General features: G+C 42.4%; 2 protein-coding genes across 2 annotated transcripts in view; both read right to left on the reverse strand.

Moving 5' to 3' along the window:
* Positions 1-941: 941 nt before the first annotated feature.
* On the reverse strand, positions 942-15,326 carry LOC118365253 (stAR-related lipid transfer protein 3-like). Its single transcript, XM_035747319.2, has 14 exons — positions 15,168-15,326; positions 9,893-10,137; positions 7,397-7,474; positions 7,122-7,199; positions 6,943-6,996; positions 6,255-6,372; positions 5,885-5,986; positions 5,578-5,726; positions 4,998-5,060; positions 3,820-3,915; positions 3,578-3,657; positions 3,270-3,374; positions 3,001-3,094; positions 942-2,892 (listed from the first exon to the last, which is right to left on the reverse strand). The coding sequence occupies exons 2-14, from the start codon at positions 10,109-10,111 to the stop codon at positions 2,788-2,790; spliced, it is 1,341 nt and encodes a 446-aa protein (XP_035603212.1). The 5' UTR covers positions 10,112-10,137; positions 15,168-15,326; the 3' UTR covers positions 942-2,787.
* Positions 15,327-15,936: 610 nt separating this feature from the next.
* The window catches only part of LOC118365254 (protein phosphatase 1 regulatory subunit 1B-like), a 34,667-nt gene continuing 31,565 nt past the window's right edge, over positions 15,937-19,038 (reverse strand). The window contains exons 4-5 of the mRNA XM_052490842.1: positions 18,882-19,019; positions 15,937-17,917 (exon numbers count right to left, since the gene is read on the reverse strand). Coding sequence (XP_052346802.1) covers positions 17,769-17,917; positions 18,882-19,019 — 287 coding nt within the window. The 3' untranslated portion in view covers positions 15,937-17,768. The remainder of the gene's footprint in view (positions 17,918-18,881; positions 19,020-19,038) is intronic.

Raw genomic sequence — 19,038 nt, forward strand, 5'->3', positions numbered from 1 at the left:
GGATGTATTCTACACGTAGTGGAAATGGTAAAATAGCAAATATATCAGAGAACCGCTTCATCAGGAAACAAGATAATCAGTGCTCCTATTATAAAAAGACTAGATTCTATCCACGCAAAATGGACCCATTTAAAAAAAAAAATCCTAGACTAAAGGTACGCTTGGTTCACAAAATTCTCTCTACTACCCAAATTCTGTATCTTATATACCACACTCATCGAAAAGGCAAAAAAAAGGACAACATAGTAGATTGTAGTGTAAATGTTTATGGAGAGCTCCCATGAGATGACAACTTTAGTCAGTGTTATAATCATGATATAAACACAGCCTCAAGCACAGAGAGCCATGCAAATGGTAGACAGGGTGAGAAAGAGGGAGACTGAGAAATGGAGCGTGACCATGTTCATTAGGGAATGCAATAGGGAACTTTTTAAAACAATACGTGTTTCTTATTGGACAGCCTGGTCTCATAGACTAGGCGTAACATAGTAAACGTAAATCCGGGATACTCATATTAGTATGACGTGTTACGTTTGGTATGGTTACATAACACCCAAGGTTACTTAAGGCAAAAAAAGAATTTAAAAAAAAGTAGTGTGGTTGTCCCGGCCGTATACCGTGAACAGCTAGCAACCCAAAGGTTGCTGTGGACAAGTCCAGGTTGTCCATTTTGTTCAGTTTGGCACCTAATGGACAAAACCCTGTGTGTTGCCTGTATCTACTCAGGTAAACAGTCAGTGGTTTGTGTCATGTTCCCTGTGAAATCTTCCTTATCAGAGGAGTCCCTCCTAATATCACAAGTGTACATTTTGTAAATCAGGCTTTTCTATGTAGGCCTACAGGATAACCTACTCAACCAGGCATCTTGGACAGTTTGTGTTACAGGGTTGAGGGGTTGGTTTACTGGGAAGTAATGGGAGTCAGGATGTTTCATCAATAACTATTTTCAACATTTTATTAGAGATTCAAGGCGGGCTAATCTTCTGTTAAAAAAAATACAATTCAGTATCCTGGTAAAATATTTGAAGACTATCGTAAATTGACCCATTTTTTTGTAAACGATCAGCAGTTTGTATGATTTCAAAACATTAGAACAAATCACAGAAATTAAAAAACTTACCAAACTGAAAATAAAGCAACCTTTGCAACACATACCTTTAGCAAACAAGTGATATTCTAGTAATAGACAAGTCCTAACAGTTAAAGTGTGGTCACAGTGACACTGTATGCCCATTTCTGTCACTGTGACAAAGGCACCAAACCAACCAACAGCTTTCTCAGCCCAATTATTAGTTAAGAGATTTACAGAACTGGTTTATGTGTGAAACTCCCACTCACACAGATGGCAAACTATTCAAATTATCTTTTTTTTCCTTCATCATGGAAATCAAAGACCATATTTTCACTTTCAGATACATAAAAAAAACAAAAAAAATGTAGTTTCTTTGTTCAACATGTTTTGTTTCTGTTCTGATACAATAATGATGTAGCTAAGCCTGTTAATAACTAGGGCCCTAAAATAGAGTGGAGCCCAAAACAGAACAAGTCCGACTTGTATTTTTACAGGACTGCAAGGCATTAGAGGGGAACATGAGTTCTCACAAGCATAATGTTCAATGACCTGACACACCAGACATTCAGTACTGCATCGCCATGCACACAGCAGGCTGATAGCTGAAGGTTGTGATATGCAAAGCAGCATGCTTTGCCATTGAGGAACTGTCATATGTTTATTAGATACAGAGAATCAGAACTCCGATTATAGCCAATTTCAATATTGCATCCACCACAATGATAAATGTTTAACATAAAGAATCACATAATTCATTTACTGCCACTTCTCCATCTACAGTAGGTCTGCAGTAAAGGCTTCTCAGAAGGCTGCGATACACTTACCAATACAGTTACAATTTAGATCAACCATCATTAAGGGCAGTTGGATTCCCTCTAGCTAAAAAGGCCACTAAAGGCTTGGCACAGAAGAGTATCTGAAACTCTTTATGAACCCATGAGTGACTAATAAGTCATCACAACCACCCATCTTGAGCTCCATTAAGTAGGTTGTCTAACCGTTGTTAGTAGATCCGTGGTGTCGCCCCCTAGTGGCTGGAGGATTACAGCACTCCTACAGTCAGCTTCAATGGATCACAGTGGGTCAACGAGGACAAAAGGGACACCCTGTGGGTTCATTGTGTTCCAAAAGTTACATTTTTGTTTATGATGTGGTCATGTGTAGCAGTTTCCCCGGTTACCAGAGAATGACAGTGAAGACAGTGGAAAAACAACAAGAAAAAAAGCATAACAGCCAGTCAATGGCTAACATAAATGTGCGGTAGAATAAGGCTCAGAGTTCACGGTCTTCATCAAGTCTCATCAAGCGTAGTCCTAGTCTAACCTCCATTACACATTCAATACTGTTAGACTTCTTGGCTGGAGGGAGATGCAGCCAGCACTGGCATCAGTGAGAGAAACAGCAGAAAAGTTACATAAAAACGTGTGTAACCATGTTTAAAAACAACATGGAGTCCATGGGAGAGGAGGAACATCTCTTGACAGTCCCAGACCTCCTCACGTCTAAAAGACAGGTGAAAGTACAGACACACCAGTCTCCCATTCTCTATGCTGTTGACCTTCCTCTAGTCTAAGTAAGTTTGATATCCACCATAATCTCAAGTGCACTTCCAACTGTAGGTGTTCCCATAAATCTGCAGTGACACCACCAAACCTGCGGTGGCGCTGTGAGTTGCAAGCATCTAGCTTCCCGACAGGAAGTAAGTGAGAGGGCATCTAGCGAGTGGACCGTAGGTCACGGATGCGCTGGCGTAGATGGGCCATAAACTCAAACATGGTGGCAGCCAGACTCTGGTGGATAAGGTAGCGGGGCAGTCGACCCTGAGACAAAACAAGATCAGACATGAAAGTTATACTGCTTCTCCAGCCCACTGACTATACATCAAAGCAACATGCACACACAAACCATCCTCAACAGGCTGTTCTTACCTTGAGGTCTGTGTTGAGCACCCAGATAAAGGAACAGACCGAGGGGTTACTGCTGGACTTCAGGACCACAAACCCTCCTGGACCATTCTCACCTCTAGGGAAGAGAAGAGAGAGAGGGATGGATGGTAGGGAGGAGAGGAGAGAGTTAGAGGAGAGGGAGGGTAGTACCACACGTCGGCTAATTAACTAGCATGAATGGTCTGGTTGACATGATCTGCTTTCAGTGTTGTTCCCAGTGAAATGAGGCTGTCCCAGAGGCAAAGCCAGACCTGACATAGCGACTGTGCGGAGGCTTGGCGTTGTGGTCGGTTGCCATGCCAGCGGAGACGTAGCAGTCTCGTTTGCGTTCCACCCGCCTCACATTCACAAAGTCCCTGAGGGATACAAGGACATGAATTACATTTACATTCTAAACATGGACAAAACGAGGGCTGGCACCCTATATAAAATGGCACCCTATAGAATGTACTACTTTTGACCAGAGTCCTATGCGGGCCCTGGTCCAAATTAGTGCACTACATAGGGAACAGGATGACTCCATATTCGAGGTAGTCCATGTTGTGTTGCGTTGCGTTACCTGGCAGACACTACCCCCCCTGCTGCCCCGGAAGAGATATCGTACGACACCAGGGTGTTGTCATCCACCCTCTGGAGGATCTAAAGGAACAAATGGAGAGCAATGTCAGCCTTTGGCATCGTATGGGCCACAACAACTGACCTGAATCAAAACAGTTTACACAGTAGGTTCACTGTACTAGGTTAAGCCTGTTTGTCTGATGACTGGTCATGAGAAAAAGAGGAGAGGATAGTGCAGGTTACCTGGCAACCAGAAACGGTTTTGTTCCACTGGGCCATCTTCTCTGGCTGTAAGATCACCTCCTGGTACACCAGCTCTGCAGGACACTGCATGAAGGCCTGGGACATACAGCACACAAACACATAGCTATAAATACAAAACCTATCAAACAGTCTAGGAAGACCTTGAATATACGATATACAGTGTTTTCAGAAAGTATTCAAACCCCCTGACTTGTTCCACATTGTTACAGCCTTGTTCTAAAATTGATTAAATAGTTTTTTCCCCCTCATCAATCTACACACAATACCCCACAATGACAAAAACAATGCATTTATTTTTACTGAAATATCACATTTACATAAGTATTCAGACCCTTTACTCAGTACTTTGTTAAAGCACCCTTTAGTAGTGATTACAGCCTCAAGTCTTATTGGGTATGACGCTACAAGCTTGGAACATCTGTATTTGGGGAGTTTCTCCCATTCTTCTCTGGAGATCCTCTCAAGCTCTGTCGGGTTGGATGGGGAGCGTTGCTGCAAAGACATTTTCTGGTCTCTCCAGAGAGGTTTGATCAGGTTCCAGTCTGAGCTCTGGCTGGGCCACTCAAGGACATTCAGAGACTTGTCCCGAAGCTACTCCTGTTTGTCCTGGCTGTGTGCTTAGAGCCGATGTCCTGTTGGAAGGTGAACCTTCGCCCCAGTCTGAGGTCCTCGACATAATTCTGTCTCGGAGCTCTACGGTCAATTCCTTTGACCTCATGGCTTGGTTTTTGCTCTGACATGCACTGTCAACTGTGGGACCTTATACAGACAGCCGTGTGCCTTTCCAAATCATGTCCAATCAATTGAATTGACCACAGGTGGACTCCAATCAAGTTGTAGAAACATCGAGGATGATCAATGGAAACAGGATGCACCGGAGCTCAGTTTCAAGTCTCATATTTCTTTCTTTTTTCCTTTTTGTCCCTTATACATTTGCAAAAATGTCTAACTACCTGTTTTCGCTTTGTCATTATGGGGTATTGTGTGTAGATTGCTGAGGAAAAATATGTATTTAATCCATTTTAGAATAAGGCTGTAACGTAACAAAATAACTTTCCAAAGGCATATAACCCAATATACTAAATACTTACACCAGACAAGCCACACGTTATGGAAGAAAAATACATACACAAAAATAAACAGTGATGACAGTGTACCTTGAGAATGAAGGTCTTTCCATGGAAGGGGATCTCCAGTGTGTACACAGAATCCCCCGCGTCCTGACAAAAGGAGAAACAACGACATATTAGCAACATCCAGTAAATCTGTCACTATCAAACCATCTTGTGTCCAACCCAGAAACTAACAGCGTACAACAACAGGTAGCTAACTAGAAGCAACTGGAACACAGGTGTCACTCATTCCATGGAGGGCCAAGTGTCTGCAGTTGTTTTTTTGCTCCTCCCTTGTACTTGATTGACCAATGATGGTCACTGATTAGTTAGGAACTCCCCTCACCCAGTTGTCTAGGTCTTAACTGGATGCAAATTGAAAGGAAAAAACAAACCTGCAGACACTCGGCCCTTCAGTGCAGCAGGTAGCCTAGTGGCATTGGGCCAGTAACCGAAAGGTTGCTGGATCGAACCGCCCCTGAACAAGACAGTTAACCCACCGTTCCTAGGCCGTCATTGTAAACAAGAATTTGTTCTTAACTAACTTGTCTAGTTAAATAAAGGTTCAAATAAATGTACAAAAATCATGGAATGAGTTTGACGCCCCTGAACTTGAGCCCCTCACATTGTTCTTCTCAAACTTCCAGTTCTCCTCCTGGGCCAGGATCTGTTCCACCACGGCCATGGCCTCTTTACCCTGGCTCACCAGCGCCTTCTCCTGGGGGGAGACTGCCTTGCGACCCAGCCCCTCCTCATCCAGGTCCTCCTCAGACCCTGGCCATCATAATACAACAACACACACAGACAGGTAGAATGGATATTACAGTTAGGTAAGAGACAGCGTAAAGGTGAAACAAAGAGAAAGAGAGATATGGCAGACAAGGAAGATTGAGAAAGACATTGAGAATTAGAAGGGAGATGTCGTGTGGTACCTGCGAGGGATTCAGGTGGAGAGTAGAACTGTCCTTCAGACACAGCGCGAGGGTAGATCATGGGAGCTCGCTCCGACACTGCATTCACTGCTGCTAGGTAGGCTGAGGGAGACAGAGACCATAAAGGGAGAAGTAAAAGACCACACATCTTCCTCTTCTCTTTGTTCATTCCATTATTGCAAATGTAACCATCTCATCATTCCATCCTACTTGTCTGTCCAATACAACCCACTTCCCGCTTCTGAGGGGATTTCCTGAGGGCCCAGACCTTATTTAGAATATTCATGTGCTATCTGGCAAAATGACAGAACAAACATGGTCAATGGAAAGTCCTGGACCATTCAAATGTATCCATGTCTCTGTGACTCACCTCTCTCATCACCAGCCTCTATGGAGAGCACCTTGAAGTCCAGGAACCACGTCTCCAGCCAAGCCACCACAAAGGATGTGATGGGCAACACGTAGCCAAAGGCATTTTGGGATAGCAGCTGTGTGAGGAATGACATGTCAGTCTGAGACAAGTGGTGTATATATAGGCTACATCCCAAATGGCACCCTATTCCCTATTTAGTACACTACATTTGACCAGGGCCCATAAAGGGTCTGGTCAAAAGTAGTGCACTATGGAGGAAAGGGTGGCATTTGGTACTCTAACATACACATGTGTAGAAAGCCATATTGCATTTGAATAAGCACTACTGCTTCTGCCATTTTCGAGACGTGACGCTGAGCAGGTATCTTGACAAAAGCAACACTTTGTCTCGTTCCCCTTCGTTATGAATAAATAGCGAAGAGATGGTATGGGGTGTGGCTTCAGGCTGTCGACACGTCGCGTCGACACAGAGGGCAGAAGAAAGGCTTAACTCTGATCATAATAGATTTGAATGTATAATCCCCACCATGCTGAGTACACAGTAAAGGTCAACTGCAGACAAACTGACAATATACTCATGTTCTTATTGAATAGAGAAGTGGAAATGTGAAGTGGCTCAGAACAGAGACAAGTGTGGAGCTCAGTCCAAACGGTTTCTGGTAAGAGGAGAGGGGGAGGCACTCACATTGGAGAGAATGACTTTGACTACAAGGAAGGAGCTGGTCACTAGAGTGGTGATCTAAAAGAATGAAACACTGTTAAAAACAACAGCTGGTATTGGGTGAGAGCAGTCAGCACACCACATATGACCATCAGTCCATCTAGGTACCAGTCTGTCGGGTCTGTCTCAAGGAGCGCTCTTACCGCAATGACCCACCAGTGCCTCAGACGCAGAGCAGCATAACCCAACTGGAGACACAGGAAACGAAACAAGGCAAGGAGCTGTGGTGGAGAAAAAAAAGACAAATTAAAATAAGAGTAAAACTTCCAAGTTTTGTGATCATGTGATCATGAGAGCTGGCCATGTTGACTTAGCTTTCAATAAAGGCAAGGGTCGGCATGCGAGTAACCTTGACAGTACGTTCAGTCAAACGTACGACTTTCGGACCGATTATTATAGCTTGATCGTTTACACTCACAAAGATGTCAAAGAAGGAGGACTGGAAGCTGTACTTGACAACCTCCAGCTCAAGGCTCTGCCAAATGGAGTTCTGGATCTGTAGCGGGACAAAGCCAGAGTAGAACCATTCGTAAAACATGTAGCCAGAGGCGAGCTCTTCCTATAACATACATACATCATCAGTGGAGAACGCTGTCATAATGAGACAACTGACACACACAGAGAAAATAACCGAAAGTAGACTGTTAGCAGCTCTGCTGGGAATCTAACAATCTTGTTCACATTTTTAAGGAAGTGGTAAAGTGATAAGAGTAATACACTGGATGTACAAGTCATTAAGAACACCTGCTCTTTCCATGACCGACTGACCAGATGAATGCTACGATCCCTTATTGAGGTCACTTCAGATCAGTGTAGATGAATGGGAGGAGGCAGGTTAAAGAAGGATTTTTAAGCATTGAGACATGGATTGTGTATATATGCCATTCAGATGGTGAATTGGCAAGACAAAATATTTAAGTGCCTTTGAACTAGGGCTGGGCGATATGGACAAAATATCATATGGTATTTTTCACTTCTTTTTTTTTATTTATTTTTTTTACAGTATTTTATGTTTTTGATTAACTAAAGTTCTAAATTTGCTTTATGGGTAGTACGTGACCCTAGGGTGGCAACACATATATTCTAAATTATTTCAAATTAGTCTTTCTACCTTCGGAATGTTTTATATTGTTCAATTCAACTTCAACCTAAAATAATTTCCTGCACTCATTTGAGAATTTCCACACTGCCACGATATGGGCAAAAATACGAGGCCGTATTTTTTAACCAAATGTTGCAATAGCGATTTAGATCAAAACACGGGTGAACTTTTGGAATCATGGAAATTGAATGTTTAATATAATTCTGTAGTTAGAATATAAATAATAGTGGGCACTTTGAATACAGTGTTGTTTGACATGACAACGAATGAAAATGCCATGGACGAGTTATTGTGACAGTGTAGGAACCAAAGTGATATTCAGTGTTTCCTAGGGGACCCTATAATCTTTAGCTACATTAAATATGTTTTCATATAGCCAACATATTCATGCTTCGCATATTTCTTTTGATTTAGAAGATACTGTTGCACAAACAACATGCTGATTTAAGCCTCCACCAGTACTGGTATCAGGCTGTATTAGCTAGCTACGTTTGCTCCGACTCAGTACTTTTATTAGCTAGTTAGCCAGCTAACAAGTTATTATTAGCATTAGTGGCTAACACGATTTAGCTTAACTTGCTAAGAAAATACAAACTAATTGTTTGCAGATGTAAGAAACACAAACTGATATTGTAATTATAGAACGCTTGTGGATTTATATTAAGATCAAATTCGAAACAACATCGTTGTCCTCAACATTGTTGCATGTGCTGCATTGACCATGCAGACTAAACGAAAAAGTGTCTCGTCAAGCAACAACAAATGCGCTCCTTGAGTGACGGGGTGGGACTAGGGCTATGTTGAAAAGCCGCATGGAGAGAGAGAGAGCGGAGAAGGGTGACTCAAGTAGCAGAGTAAACTATAAAAATAGATTTGCAGTGGTCTGATAGGCGTACCTTCCTTTGACTTTTCAATATTATTTTCGAACCATTCCATTGTAGATTTTGCACAGTGTGGAAGACAAATATCCGTCCCAGTCTCAGGTCTTTTGCAGACTCCATCAGGTTTTCTTCCAGAATGGTCCTGATTTGGCTCCATCCATCCCATCAATTTTAAAGACCAACAGATGCTGCCACCACCATGGGAAATGGTGTTTTTGTGCATCAATTTTGGTTTCACTGACAGAGCACCCTGGCTTTAAAGAAATGGCTTCATTGCCACTCTTCCATAAAGGCCAATTTGTTCTTAACTGATTGTTGCCAGTATCTCCCACCTCGGACCTGCATCTCTGATTTCAGCCTGGATGGCCAAGTCTTGGTAGATTTGTTCCAATATTATCGCTTGCACAGTGCTCCTTGGGATGTTTAAAGCTTGGGAAATTAACAGCAGTTTTGTTCTGGTTTGTTCCAGGTTTTCTTCCAGAACTCATGATGCTCTCTGTGCTTTTAACGGACCTCTGAGACTATCACAGTGCAGGTGCATTTATACGGAGACTTGATTACACACAGGTGGATTGTATTTATCATCATTAGTCATTTAGGTCAACATTGGATTATTCAGAGATCCTCACTGAAATTCTGGAGAGAGTTTGCTGCACTGAAAGTAAAGGGGCTGAATAATTTTGCACACCCAATTTTTCAGTTTTTGAAATGTTAAAAAAAGTTTGAAATATCCAATAAATGTCGTTCCACTTCATGATTGTGTCCCACTTGTTGTTGATTCTTCACAAAAAATACAGTTTTATATCTTTATGTTTGAAGCCTGAAATGTGGCAAAAGGTCGCAAAGTTCAAGGGGGCCGAATACTTTCGCAAGGCACTGTATATATAATAAAATAAATGAGTAGAAATAGATTGACAATGAGTGAACTCACATTGAGCTCGATGATCCACAGCAGTGAGATGAAGAGGAGGTCAAAGGTGACAAAGAGGCAAAATGTGCGACGGACGTCAGAGATGACCTTCTTCTCCCCAGGGGGCACCATCAGGTAGTGGGGGGAGGGGAGGGATACAGTGGTAGAGTAGGACGCATTCAGAGAGGCGATGGCAGGAAGGCTCCCCCCAAACTGCCCATAGTCCACTCCGCCCGGCATTCCTACTGAGAGAGGGGCCAATCCACCTGCGACAGAGAGAGAGGGAGTAAATGGTGAGGTGTGGCCAGTGAAAGTGCAAGGATAAGGGGGAACTCATGTTGGGCTGGTCTGCCAGAAGCGTTGGATTTTGCTATAATTTAAAAGCTTACAGAGTTTAACTATTTGAACATTTCTTGAAAAAATGTTAAATAAAATGTTATTTTTAAACCTTTAACATAAATTCTAAAACCACAAATGGCGATTTTTTTTCATATTCACACTACATGGTCAAGAGTATGTGGACAACTGCTCGTTGAACATCTCATTCCAAAATTATGGGCATTAATACAGAGTTGGTCCCCCCCATTGCTGCTATAACAGAATATCTGGGAAAGCTTTCCACCAGATGTTGAATTATTGCTGATGGGACTTGCTTCCATTAAGCCACAAGAGCGTTAGAGAGGCCTAATCGTTTGACCTGGCTCGCAGTCAGCTTTCCAATTCATCACAAAGGTGTTCGATAGGGTTGAGATCAGGGCTCTGTGCAGGCCAGTCAAGTTCTTCCACACCGATCTCAACAAACCATTTCTGTATGGACCTCGCTTTGTGTGCGGGGGGCATAACAGGAAAGGGCCTTCCCCAGACTGTTGCAAGCACAGAATTGTCTACAATATCATTGTATGCAGTAGCGTTAAGATTTACCTTCACTGGAACTAAGGGCTCTAGCCCGAACCATGAAAAACTTCCTCAGACCATTATTCCTCATCCACCAAACTTTACAGTTGGCACTATGCATTGGGGCAGGTAGTGTTAAACCCAGATTCGTCCGTCAGACGGTGAAGCACAATTCATCACTCAAGAGAACGCGTTTCCACTTCTCCCGAGTCCAATGGCGAGCATTACACCACTCCAGCTGACGCTTGGCATTGCGCATGGTGATCTTAGGCTTGTGTGTTGCAACCAAGGACAGACGATTTTACGCGCTTCAGCACTCGGCAGTCCCGTTCTGTGAGCTTGTGTGGCCTACCACTTTGCGGCTGAGCCGTTGTTGCTCCTAGACGTTTACACTTCACAATAACAGCACTTATAGTTGACTGGGGCAGCTCTAGCGGGGCAGAAATTTTACAAACTGAGCTGTTGGAAAGGTGGCATCTTATGACGGTGTCATGTTGAAAGTCACCGAGCTCTTCAATAAGGCCATTCTATTGTCAATGTTTGTCTATTGAGATTGTGTGGCTTTGTGCTCAATTTTATACACCTGTCAGCAACGGATATGGCTGAAATAGCTGAATCCACTCATTTTAAAGGGTGTCCGGTGGACTCAAAGTTGTAGAAACATCTCAAGGATGATCAATGTAAACAGGATGCACATGAGCTCAATTTCAAGTCTCCTAGCAAATGGTTTGAATATTTATGTAAATAAGTTACATCTGTTTTAATACATTTGCAAAAATGTCTAAAAATATTTTTGCTTTGTCATTGTGGGGTATTGTGTGTAGATTGATGAGGGAAAAACATGTATTTAATCCATTTTAGAGCAAGACTGTAACGTAACAACATGTGGAAATAGTCAAGGGGTCTGAATACTTTGAATACTTTCCGAATGCACAGTACTGAATTCTAGTCAAGCCCATCCTATTCAACTATTGCTGTACATATACTATTGTATCCTATGTATTCTTCAGATAGAAAATGTAGTATATCCATATACTGCCTATACATCACACACATGCACAATATTTTACTCCGGACTCAGACATGGCTTGTTCTAATATGTCGATATTTCTTAATTCCATTCTTTTACTTTTAGATTTGCTTGTTGTGTGTATTGTTAGATATTACAGCACTGTTGGAGCTAGGAACACAAGCATTGCGCTACACCCGCAATAACATCTGCGCATGCTCTGAGGAGCATGCGCAGACCAGCTGGCTGGTGTGTTTACGGACATATTCAATCCATCCTTATCCCAGTCTGCTGTTCGCACACGCAAGAGGGCCACCATTGTTCCTGTTCCCAAGAAAGCTAAGGTAACTGAGCTAAACGACTACCGCCCCGTAGCACTCACTTCCGTCATCATGAAGTGCTTTGAGAGACAAGTCAATGACCATATCACCTCCACCCTACCTGACACCCTAGACCCACTCCAATTTGCTTACCGCCCAAATAGGTCCACAGATGATGCAATCGCAACCACACTGCACACTGCCCTAACCCATCTGGACAAGAGGAATACCTATGTGAGAATGCTGTTCATCGACTACAGCTCAGCATTTAACACCATAGGACCCTCCAAACACGTCATCAAGCTCGAGACCCTGGGTCTTGACCCCGCCCTGTGCAACTGGGTACTGGACTTCCTGACGGGACGCCCCCAGGTGTGGTGGGTAGGTAACAACATCCCCACCCCGCTGATCCTCAACACAGGGGCCCGACAAGGGTGCGTTCTGAGCCCTCTCCTGTACTCCCTGTACACCCATGACTGCATGGCCACGCACGCCTCCAACTCAATCATCAAGTTTGTGGACGACACTACAGTGGTAGGCTTGATTACCAACAACGACGACGACGAGACGGCCTACAGGGAGGAGGTGAGGGCCCTCAGAGTGTGGTGTCAGGAAAATAACCTCACACTCAACGTCAACAAAACAAAGGAGATGATTGTGGACTTCAGGAAACAGCTGAGGGAGCACCCCCCTATCCACATCAACGGTCAGTAGTGGAGAGGGTAGTAAGTTAAGTTCCTCAGTGTACATGTCACGGACAAACTGAATTGGTCCACCCACAGACAGCGCAGCAGCGCCTCTTCAACCTCAGGAGGCTGAGGAAATTCAGTTTGTCACCAAAAGCACTCACAAACTTCTACAGATGCACAATCGAGAGCATCCTGTCGGGCTGTATCACCGCCTGGTACGGCAACTGCTCCGCCCACAACCGTAAGGCTCTCCAGAGGGTAGTGAGGTCTGCACAACGCATCACCCGGGGCAAACTACCTGCCCTTCAGGACACCTACACCACCCGATGTCACAGGAAGGCCATAAAGATCATCAAGGACAACAACCACCCGAGCCACTGCCTGTTCACTCCGCTATCATCCAGAAGACGAGGTCAGTACAGGTGCATCAAAGCAGGGACCGATAGACTGAAAAACAGCGTCTATCTCAAGGCCATCAGATGGTTAAACAGCCACCACTAACATTGAGTGGCTGCTGCCAACCCAACTCCAGCCACTTAATAATAATAATAATGGAAATGTATGTAAAAATATATCACTAGCTACTTTAAAGCATGCTACTTAATATAATGTTTACATACTCTGCATTACTCATCTCATATGTATATGTATATACTGCACTCTATATCATCTACTGCATCTTTATGTAATACATGTATCACTAGCCACTTTAAACTATGCCACTTTGTTTACATACCCTACATTACTCATCTCATATGTATATACTGTACTCTATACCATCTACTCCATCTTGCCTATGCCGTTCTGTACCATCACTCATTCATATATCTTGATGTACATATTCTTTATACTCACATTAACATCTGCTAACCATGTGTATGTGACAAATACATTTGATTTGTTTATTTCACCTATATTTAACCAGGTAGGCCAGTTGAGAACAAGTTCTCATTTACAACTGCGACCTGGCCAAGATAAAGCAAAGCAGTGCGACAAAAACAACAACAGAGTTACAAACAAACGTATAGTCAATAACACAATAGAAAAATCTATGTACCGTGCGTGCAAATGTAGAGGATTAGGGAAGTAAGGCAATAAATAGGCCATAGAGGAAAAATAATTACAATATGCAAGTAGAGATACTGGGATGCAAAAGAGCAAGAAGATAAATAACAATATGGGGATGAGGTATTTCATCCCCTATACACAATTATGTGTATAGGCAACCAATAACATTTGATCATCACCATCAATAATGATGTTCTATTCTAGACAATAGATCATACAAAATGATTGCCTGGTGATCTTCTGAATTTCCCAATACCCTGTTTGTAAGCTTTTAAATGATATCAATTTCAACTGTTTATCTTTTCCAGTGATGAAGATATGGATGTCTAATGGTATGGTGGGGTATGCAAAAATGGGTCAACTTTGAGCACCTTTGGATATTGGATGTTTTGGCATTCAGGTCCAAAAAGGCATGTCCTGACCACTTCTACCATGGGCAAATATGTGTCGGTTTTGTTCAAATCAAAAGGGGTCCGGTCAAAAAGTGATTGAATTCAAATGTAAATACCTCACAAGTTAAACTTAACACAACAGTGTTTTCAGTAAAATGGCATACATGTACGGAAAGGGCAAAGATGATAGATGTCAATCAAAAATACTTGATATTCACTGTGATGGCCGGCCCACCCTCTAATAAAGTAAACACAAGTTACTTTGAACATTGGACTGTTAGAGATAGACAATAAATGCTGTTGATTTATCTGATTCTGAGAAGGCCTATTTAGAGTATTGATTAGCTTAGAATGCATCAATTAGCATTGGGGTTGAAGACTGAACACATTAGGCTAAATTACCCTCCTTACAGACAAACAACTTAACCCTGAGATCTGGCCTGTGTACCGCAAGCCACATTACATAAGTGACCAACTTGACCAACCAGTCGACACAAATCACTGCCTTAGAAATGGTACGAAAACGGTACAATAACTAGGTAACTTATATAGCTAACTAGCTACAATAGATAGCTAACCAGCTAGCTAGCTGACAGCTAAACTGAAACTGGCAAGCTACAACTGGTTTAGCAATACATGCATGTTCCGTTTACGTACACACATGTACAATTAGTATATAATACTGGGGGTGATATTTAATTGATTTAGGCTTGCATTACAAGTGGAGAAAGCAACAGTGCTAGCGCTGGCTTTAGCATTACCATTAGCGAGCTAACAACATAGCCACAGTATACACCCCATTCTCATGAATATATTTCAATGAAACATAAATAAATAGGACACAAATGTCACATCTGAACAATGACCACGCGAAATTGGTTTGAATTTTATAAGGAAAACTGTAGTCCTGAGCCTTTAACTCACCTATTTAGTACTTCATCATCGAAGAAACGTATCTTCCGGGAATACCTTTTACATGAAAGGGATCACTATCTCACTTCCGGTTTAGATTTGTGGTAATCTGGTTTTAATGTCTATGGTGGTACGATGTTAGCTATTTGTTTTTAATCTGACAACAGTAGCATTAGGCTACTTAATATACAAATGAAATATTAAAGGACCTACCATTATATTCTCTGTTGTTGCAATAACTTATCAGTCCAAATAAATAAATTAGCAGATTTTCTAAGGAAGCCTATTTTTATTTTGTCAGCTGACTTTGCCAGTTTTGTTTTCCATGCGGGTGTTTTCTGACATACTCCACTTGACGGACACACTCCACTTCACGAACATACCATCTGAGAAGCAACCAGACAGCATTCCAGGTATCAGAATTCCTTCTGGAATGTGGGTAATGTTCATTCATTCCTTCATAGGCTGTGAAATACGGACCACTTGTTTTAATCATTTCGTGCGGTCTAGTAGTACCTATAATTAAGGTCATATATGTTATTTTAAAAAGCATATTTTAAAAGTTTTAGGATTAGTTTCACACACCAGAACAAATCTAATTCCTTCATCCAAGCTGTGTCCGTCATCACAGACACACATACACACAAGGAATGCAGGCATGAACACACACACACACACACACACACACACACACACACACACACACACACACACACACACACACACACACACACACACACACACACACACACACACACACACACAAAAAAGTCATTTCAAATCAGGAAAATGTGTTTATTTAGATATTGTTATTGTGGCTCACATTGAAATGTCTACATCTTTAGCAAGAACAGAAAAAAATAATGAAATAAAGAAGAATATTATCGATTCGAGTTCATTCTTGCCATGGCACTCGCCTATTGAGCGAGGAGGATAGAGAGACTTGGAGAAGGAGAGGATGCTCACTCCAGCCAGACAGTGAGAGAATGGAGGGAGTAGGTGCCATATGTCTCAACACTTTAAAGGGCTGCCCAGCCCATACACCCAGGCAAGAGAGAAGAGCATACACATGTTCAATTGTCCAACAAAAAGAGAATCAAAACAATTACAATATATTAGCAGTTTGGTACAGATTGAGACATTCAGCTGTACCACTATCAAAATATATTCCGCTGACTCAAGCAATCCTGCAGTTGGAGAACAGATGCGATGGAAATAAAGAAAACGGTTTATTAGACTGACATTATCAATGAGTATATGATTGGTAATGACATTCTGAGGGTGAATATTTTAATATTCAAATGTGTCATTCCATTTCAGCAGGAAGAGAAAGAGAGTCACTATGTATTGTATTGTCTGCGTTGTTTTCCATGAGAATATGAAAAACACAGTTATCCAAGTCATGACTAAAAGGTTACTAAATGTTGTGACAATTGTTCAACAGAAAGAGACCATATACAGCTAAGTTGATTAATGCATCTTTACACAGGAAATTATTTAATCAAACAAACAAAACGAATCTGATTCTGCATACAAAATGAATACATTTTTTTTCCTCACAAAAAAAACTAAATTGGACTACTTTTACAAAAGCATGGCAATCCTCACATACACCCAGAGTACATCATTTACACACATAGCTTTGATGGACACCAAAAATAACTTCAAATGCATCACAAATAAATGTTTCAAATACATTGCAAATCTAGATCATTTCAATTATATAGATGCATATTATCTGAAGGCCTATGCAGTGCACAGTTTATTGTATGTAAATCCATGTCAATACACATGCTCTGGTTATTCTACATCCCCTATCTTGCCACAAGATGGCAGCAGCTGCCCACTTCTTCCAAGAACAAGATCTCAATATGATCATGCTGCAGATATCCAATCTAGGCCAGAGTGACATTTGGTACACATTATACAGGTCTTTGTGATTTTGAAAGGGAGTCTGTATTATCATATCTGCACAGTAACGGAACAGCTTTAGAATATAGTCTGAACTGACAGTGAGAAGATATCTCCTCTGTGTGTGTGTGTGTGTGTGTGTGTGTGTGTGTGTGTGTGTGTGTGTGTGTGTGTGTGTGTGTGTGTGTGTGTGTGTGTGTGTGTGTGTGTGTGTGTGTGTGTGTGTGCTCTATACTGAAGCTGTTCATCAAGCTGTTTGTCTGTTTGCAGTTATTTTGAGTGCTGTGTAATTATTTCTAGCCATTATTCCATTGCTTTGTAACATCAAAGAGCAAAGTAAGAAAGTGAGAAGTGAATGGCTGGTTCCCCTGACATGGAAGAGAAGACTAGCTTTGCAGTGAGGGGGACCTATCCACTCGTCTCATTAGTTCTAAGGAGCCACTCCTCACCTCTTCACAAGGGCCATATCTATTATACATTCTCTCTCCCTCTCTCCCTCTCGCTTTCCAGATTTCTTTGCTCACAGATTTGCAGACAGTACCTACATTCATTCATTCATTTAATTTGAATACTTACCATTCAAACTTAGAAGCTCTCTTTCTCACTCACACGTTCACACATTAAAGTCACTCATTCATTCACTCAGTCGTTCACACATCTGCCACCATCTCTCTCCCTTCATTTGTTCCCTTCAAAGTAGTGTTAAAACTTGACACTTTTGCGCACTTTCTTTGCCTTCTCCTCTGTCTTTTCTTCTGTCGTTTCCTCCTCTTTCTCCTCTTCTTTCTCTTTCTCCTCTTCCTCTTCATCCGGCTTCTCTGATTGGTCTGTGGTGCTGGTCGCTTGGGGGTCTATGGAGACAAAGAGGTGACGTCAAAGAAGAGCAGCTCACACTGGTCTCCTTCCAATCAAACCACTTACCTTCTACACAAGTAAGCTTGAAGACCGCTTAGATTTGTGGATTTCGACGTTGCAGAAAAATACACGCAGGGAAGGTTAACAAACAACACCAGGGAAAGAGGGTAATCTATTCACGGGACATCATAATAACTCTACTCCCAAACTAGTCTACGGTAATCTGGTTCTACTTGTCATTTCCTGGTCAGGCATGTGCCTCCTGTGAGTGTGTGGTATTACAACATGGTATTACAAGTCTGAATCATACCAGTACATATGAAAGTGACTGCTGCACGTGTATGCAGGCATAATTAGGCAATTGCTCTAGTGAGGATAATCACAGTCTACTTCCAATGTATCTTTAAGAGTCCCTGTCTCGCGATGTGTGACACTACAGCCACCCTGCAGCCGTGTTGCGTTCAAACGACAGATTTATAGAACAATGATGACAGTAGTAGCCAATGAAACAGCATTTAACGATGCCACAGGAGGGATTTCATTAGGAAGCTCTGCCATCTGGGCTGGCAGCCCAGCATCACGACTGATGCTACAGAGAGAGCAGACTGTTAGCCTGTTAGCTGTGGCTAGGCATCTCTGGCCCCCTGACTGGTACAGGGCAGGATGGCAGCACAGGGAGGTCTGCTGTGCTCTCTGATAGATTTGTTGGAGTGATGCTAATATGTGCTAATGTAATACAGCTACTTGTCTGCAGAGAGGAGTTTATCTGAGGCCCTGCTGTTTTGAACACGGCATAGTGCAACATTCAGCCCATCTGACTGAAAAGTGGGCACTGAATAACAATGGCTATACACACAGCTAAATATGTAAGCTGGTTACACCAATGGTCAAAGCATCAATGCGATTACATGAGTGAGTGTATATGTTACTGCTTGACAGTGTATGGAATCCCTATCTCACCAGCAGCTTTGGTGGGGAATCTCTCCTCCCTCTCCTCATGACAGGGGTAGTCGTCGTACTCCTCCCCCTCAAAGGGGTCTTCCAAGGGGGGGTAGACACCCAGGTTCTGCATGTGTGCCTCAGCCATCTTCTGGACGGCTGGACGCACACATACACA

This window comes from Oncorhynchus keta, chromosome 32, assembly GCF_023373465.1.
Source record: "Oncorhynchus keta strain PuntledgeMale-10-30-2019 chromosome 32, Oket_V2, whole genome shotgun sequence".
NCBI classification, from domain to species: Eukaryota; Metazoa; Chordata; class Actinopteri; order Salmoniformes; family Salmonidae; genus Oncorhynchus; species Oncorhynchus keta.

Excerpts from the sequence above, each read along its gene's own strand:
- LOC118365253 (XM_035747319.2), bottom strand. The coding sequence starts at position 10,111 with ATGCCGGGCGGAGTGGACTATGGGCAGTTTGGGGGGAGCCTTCCTGCC. Across the intron at positions 6,997-7,121 it reads GGCACTGGTGGGTCATTGCG|ATCACCACTCTAGTGACCAG; the intron begins GTAAGAGCGCTC and ends TCATTCTTTTAG. Across the intron at positions 2,893-3,000 it reads TGCTCAACACAGACCTCAAG|GGTCGACTGCCCCGCTACCT; the intron begins GTAAGAACAGCC and ends GTTTTGTCTCAG.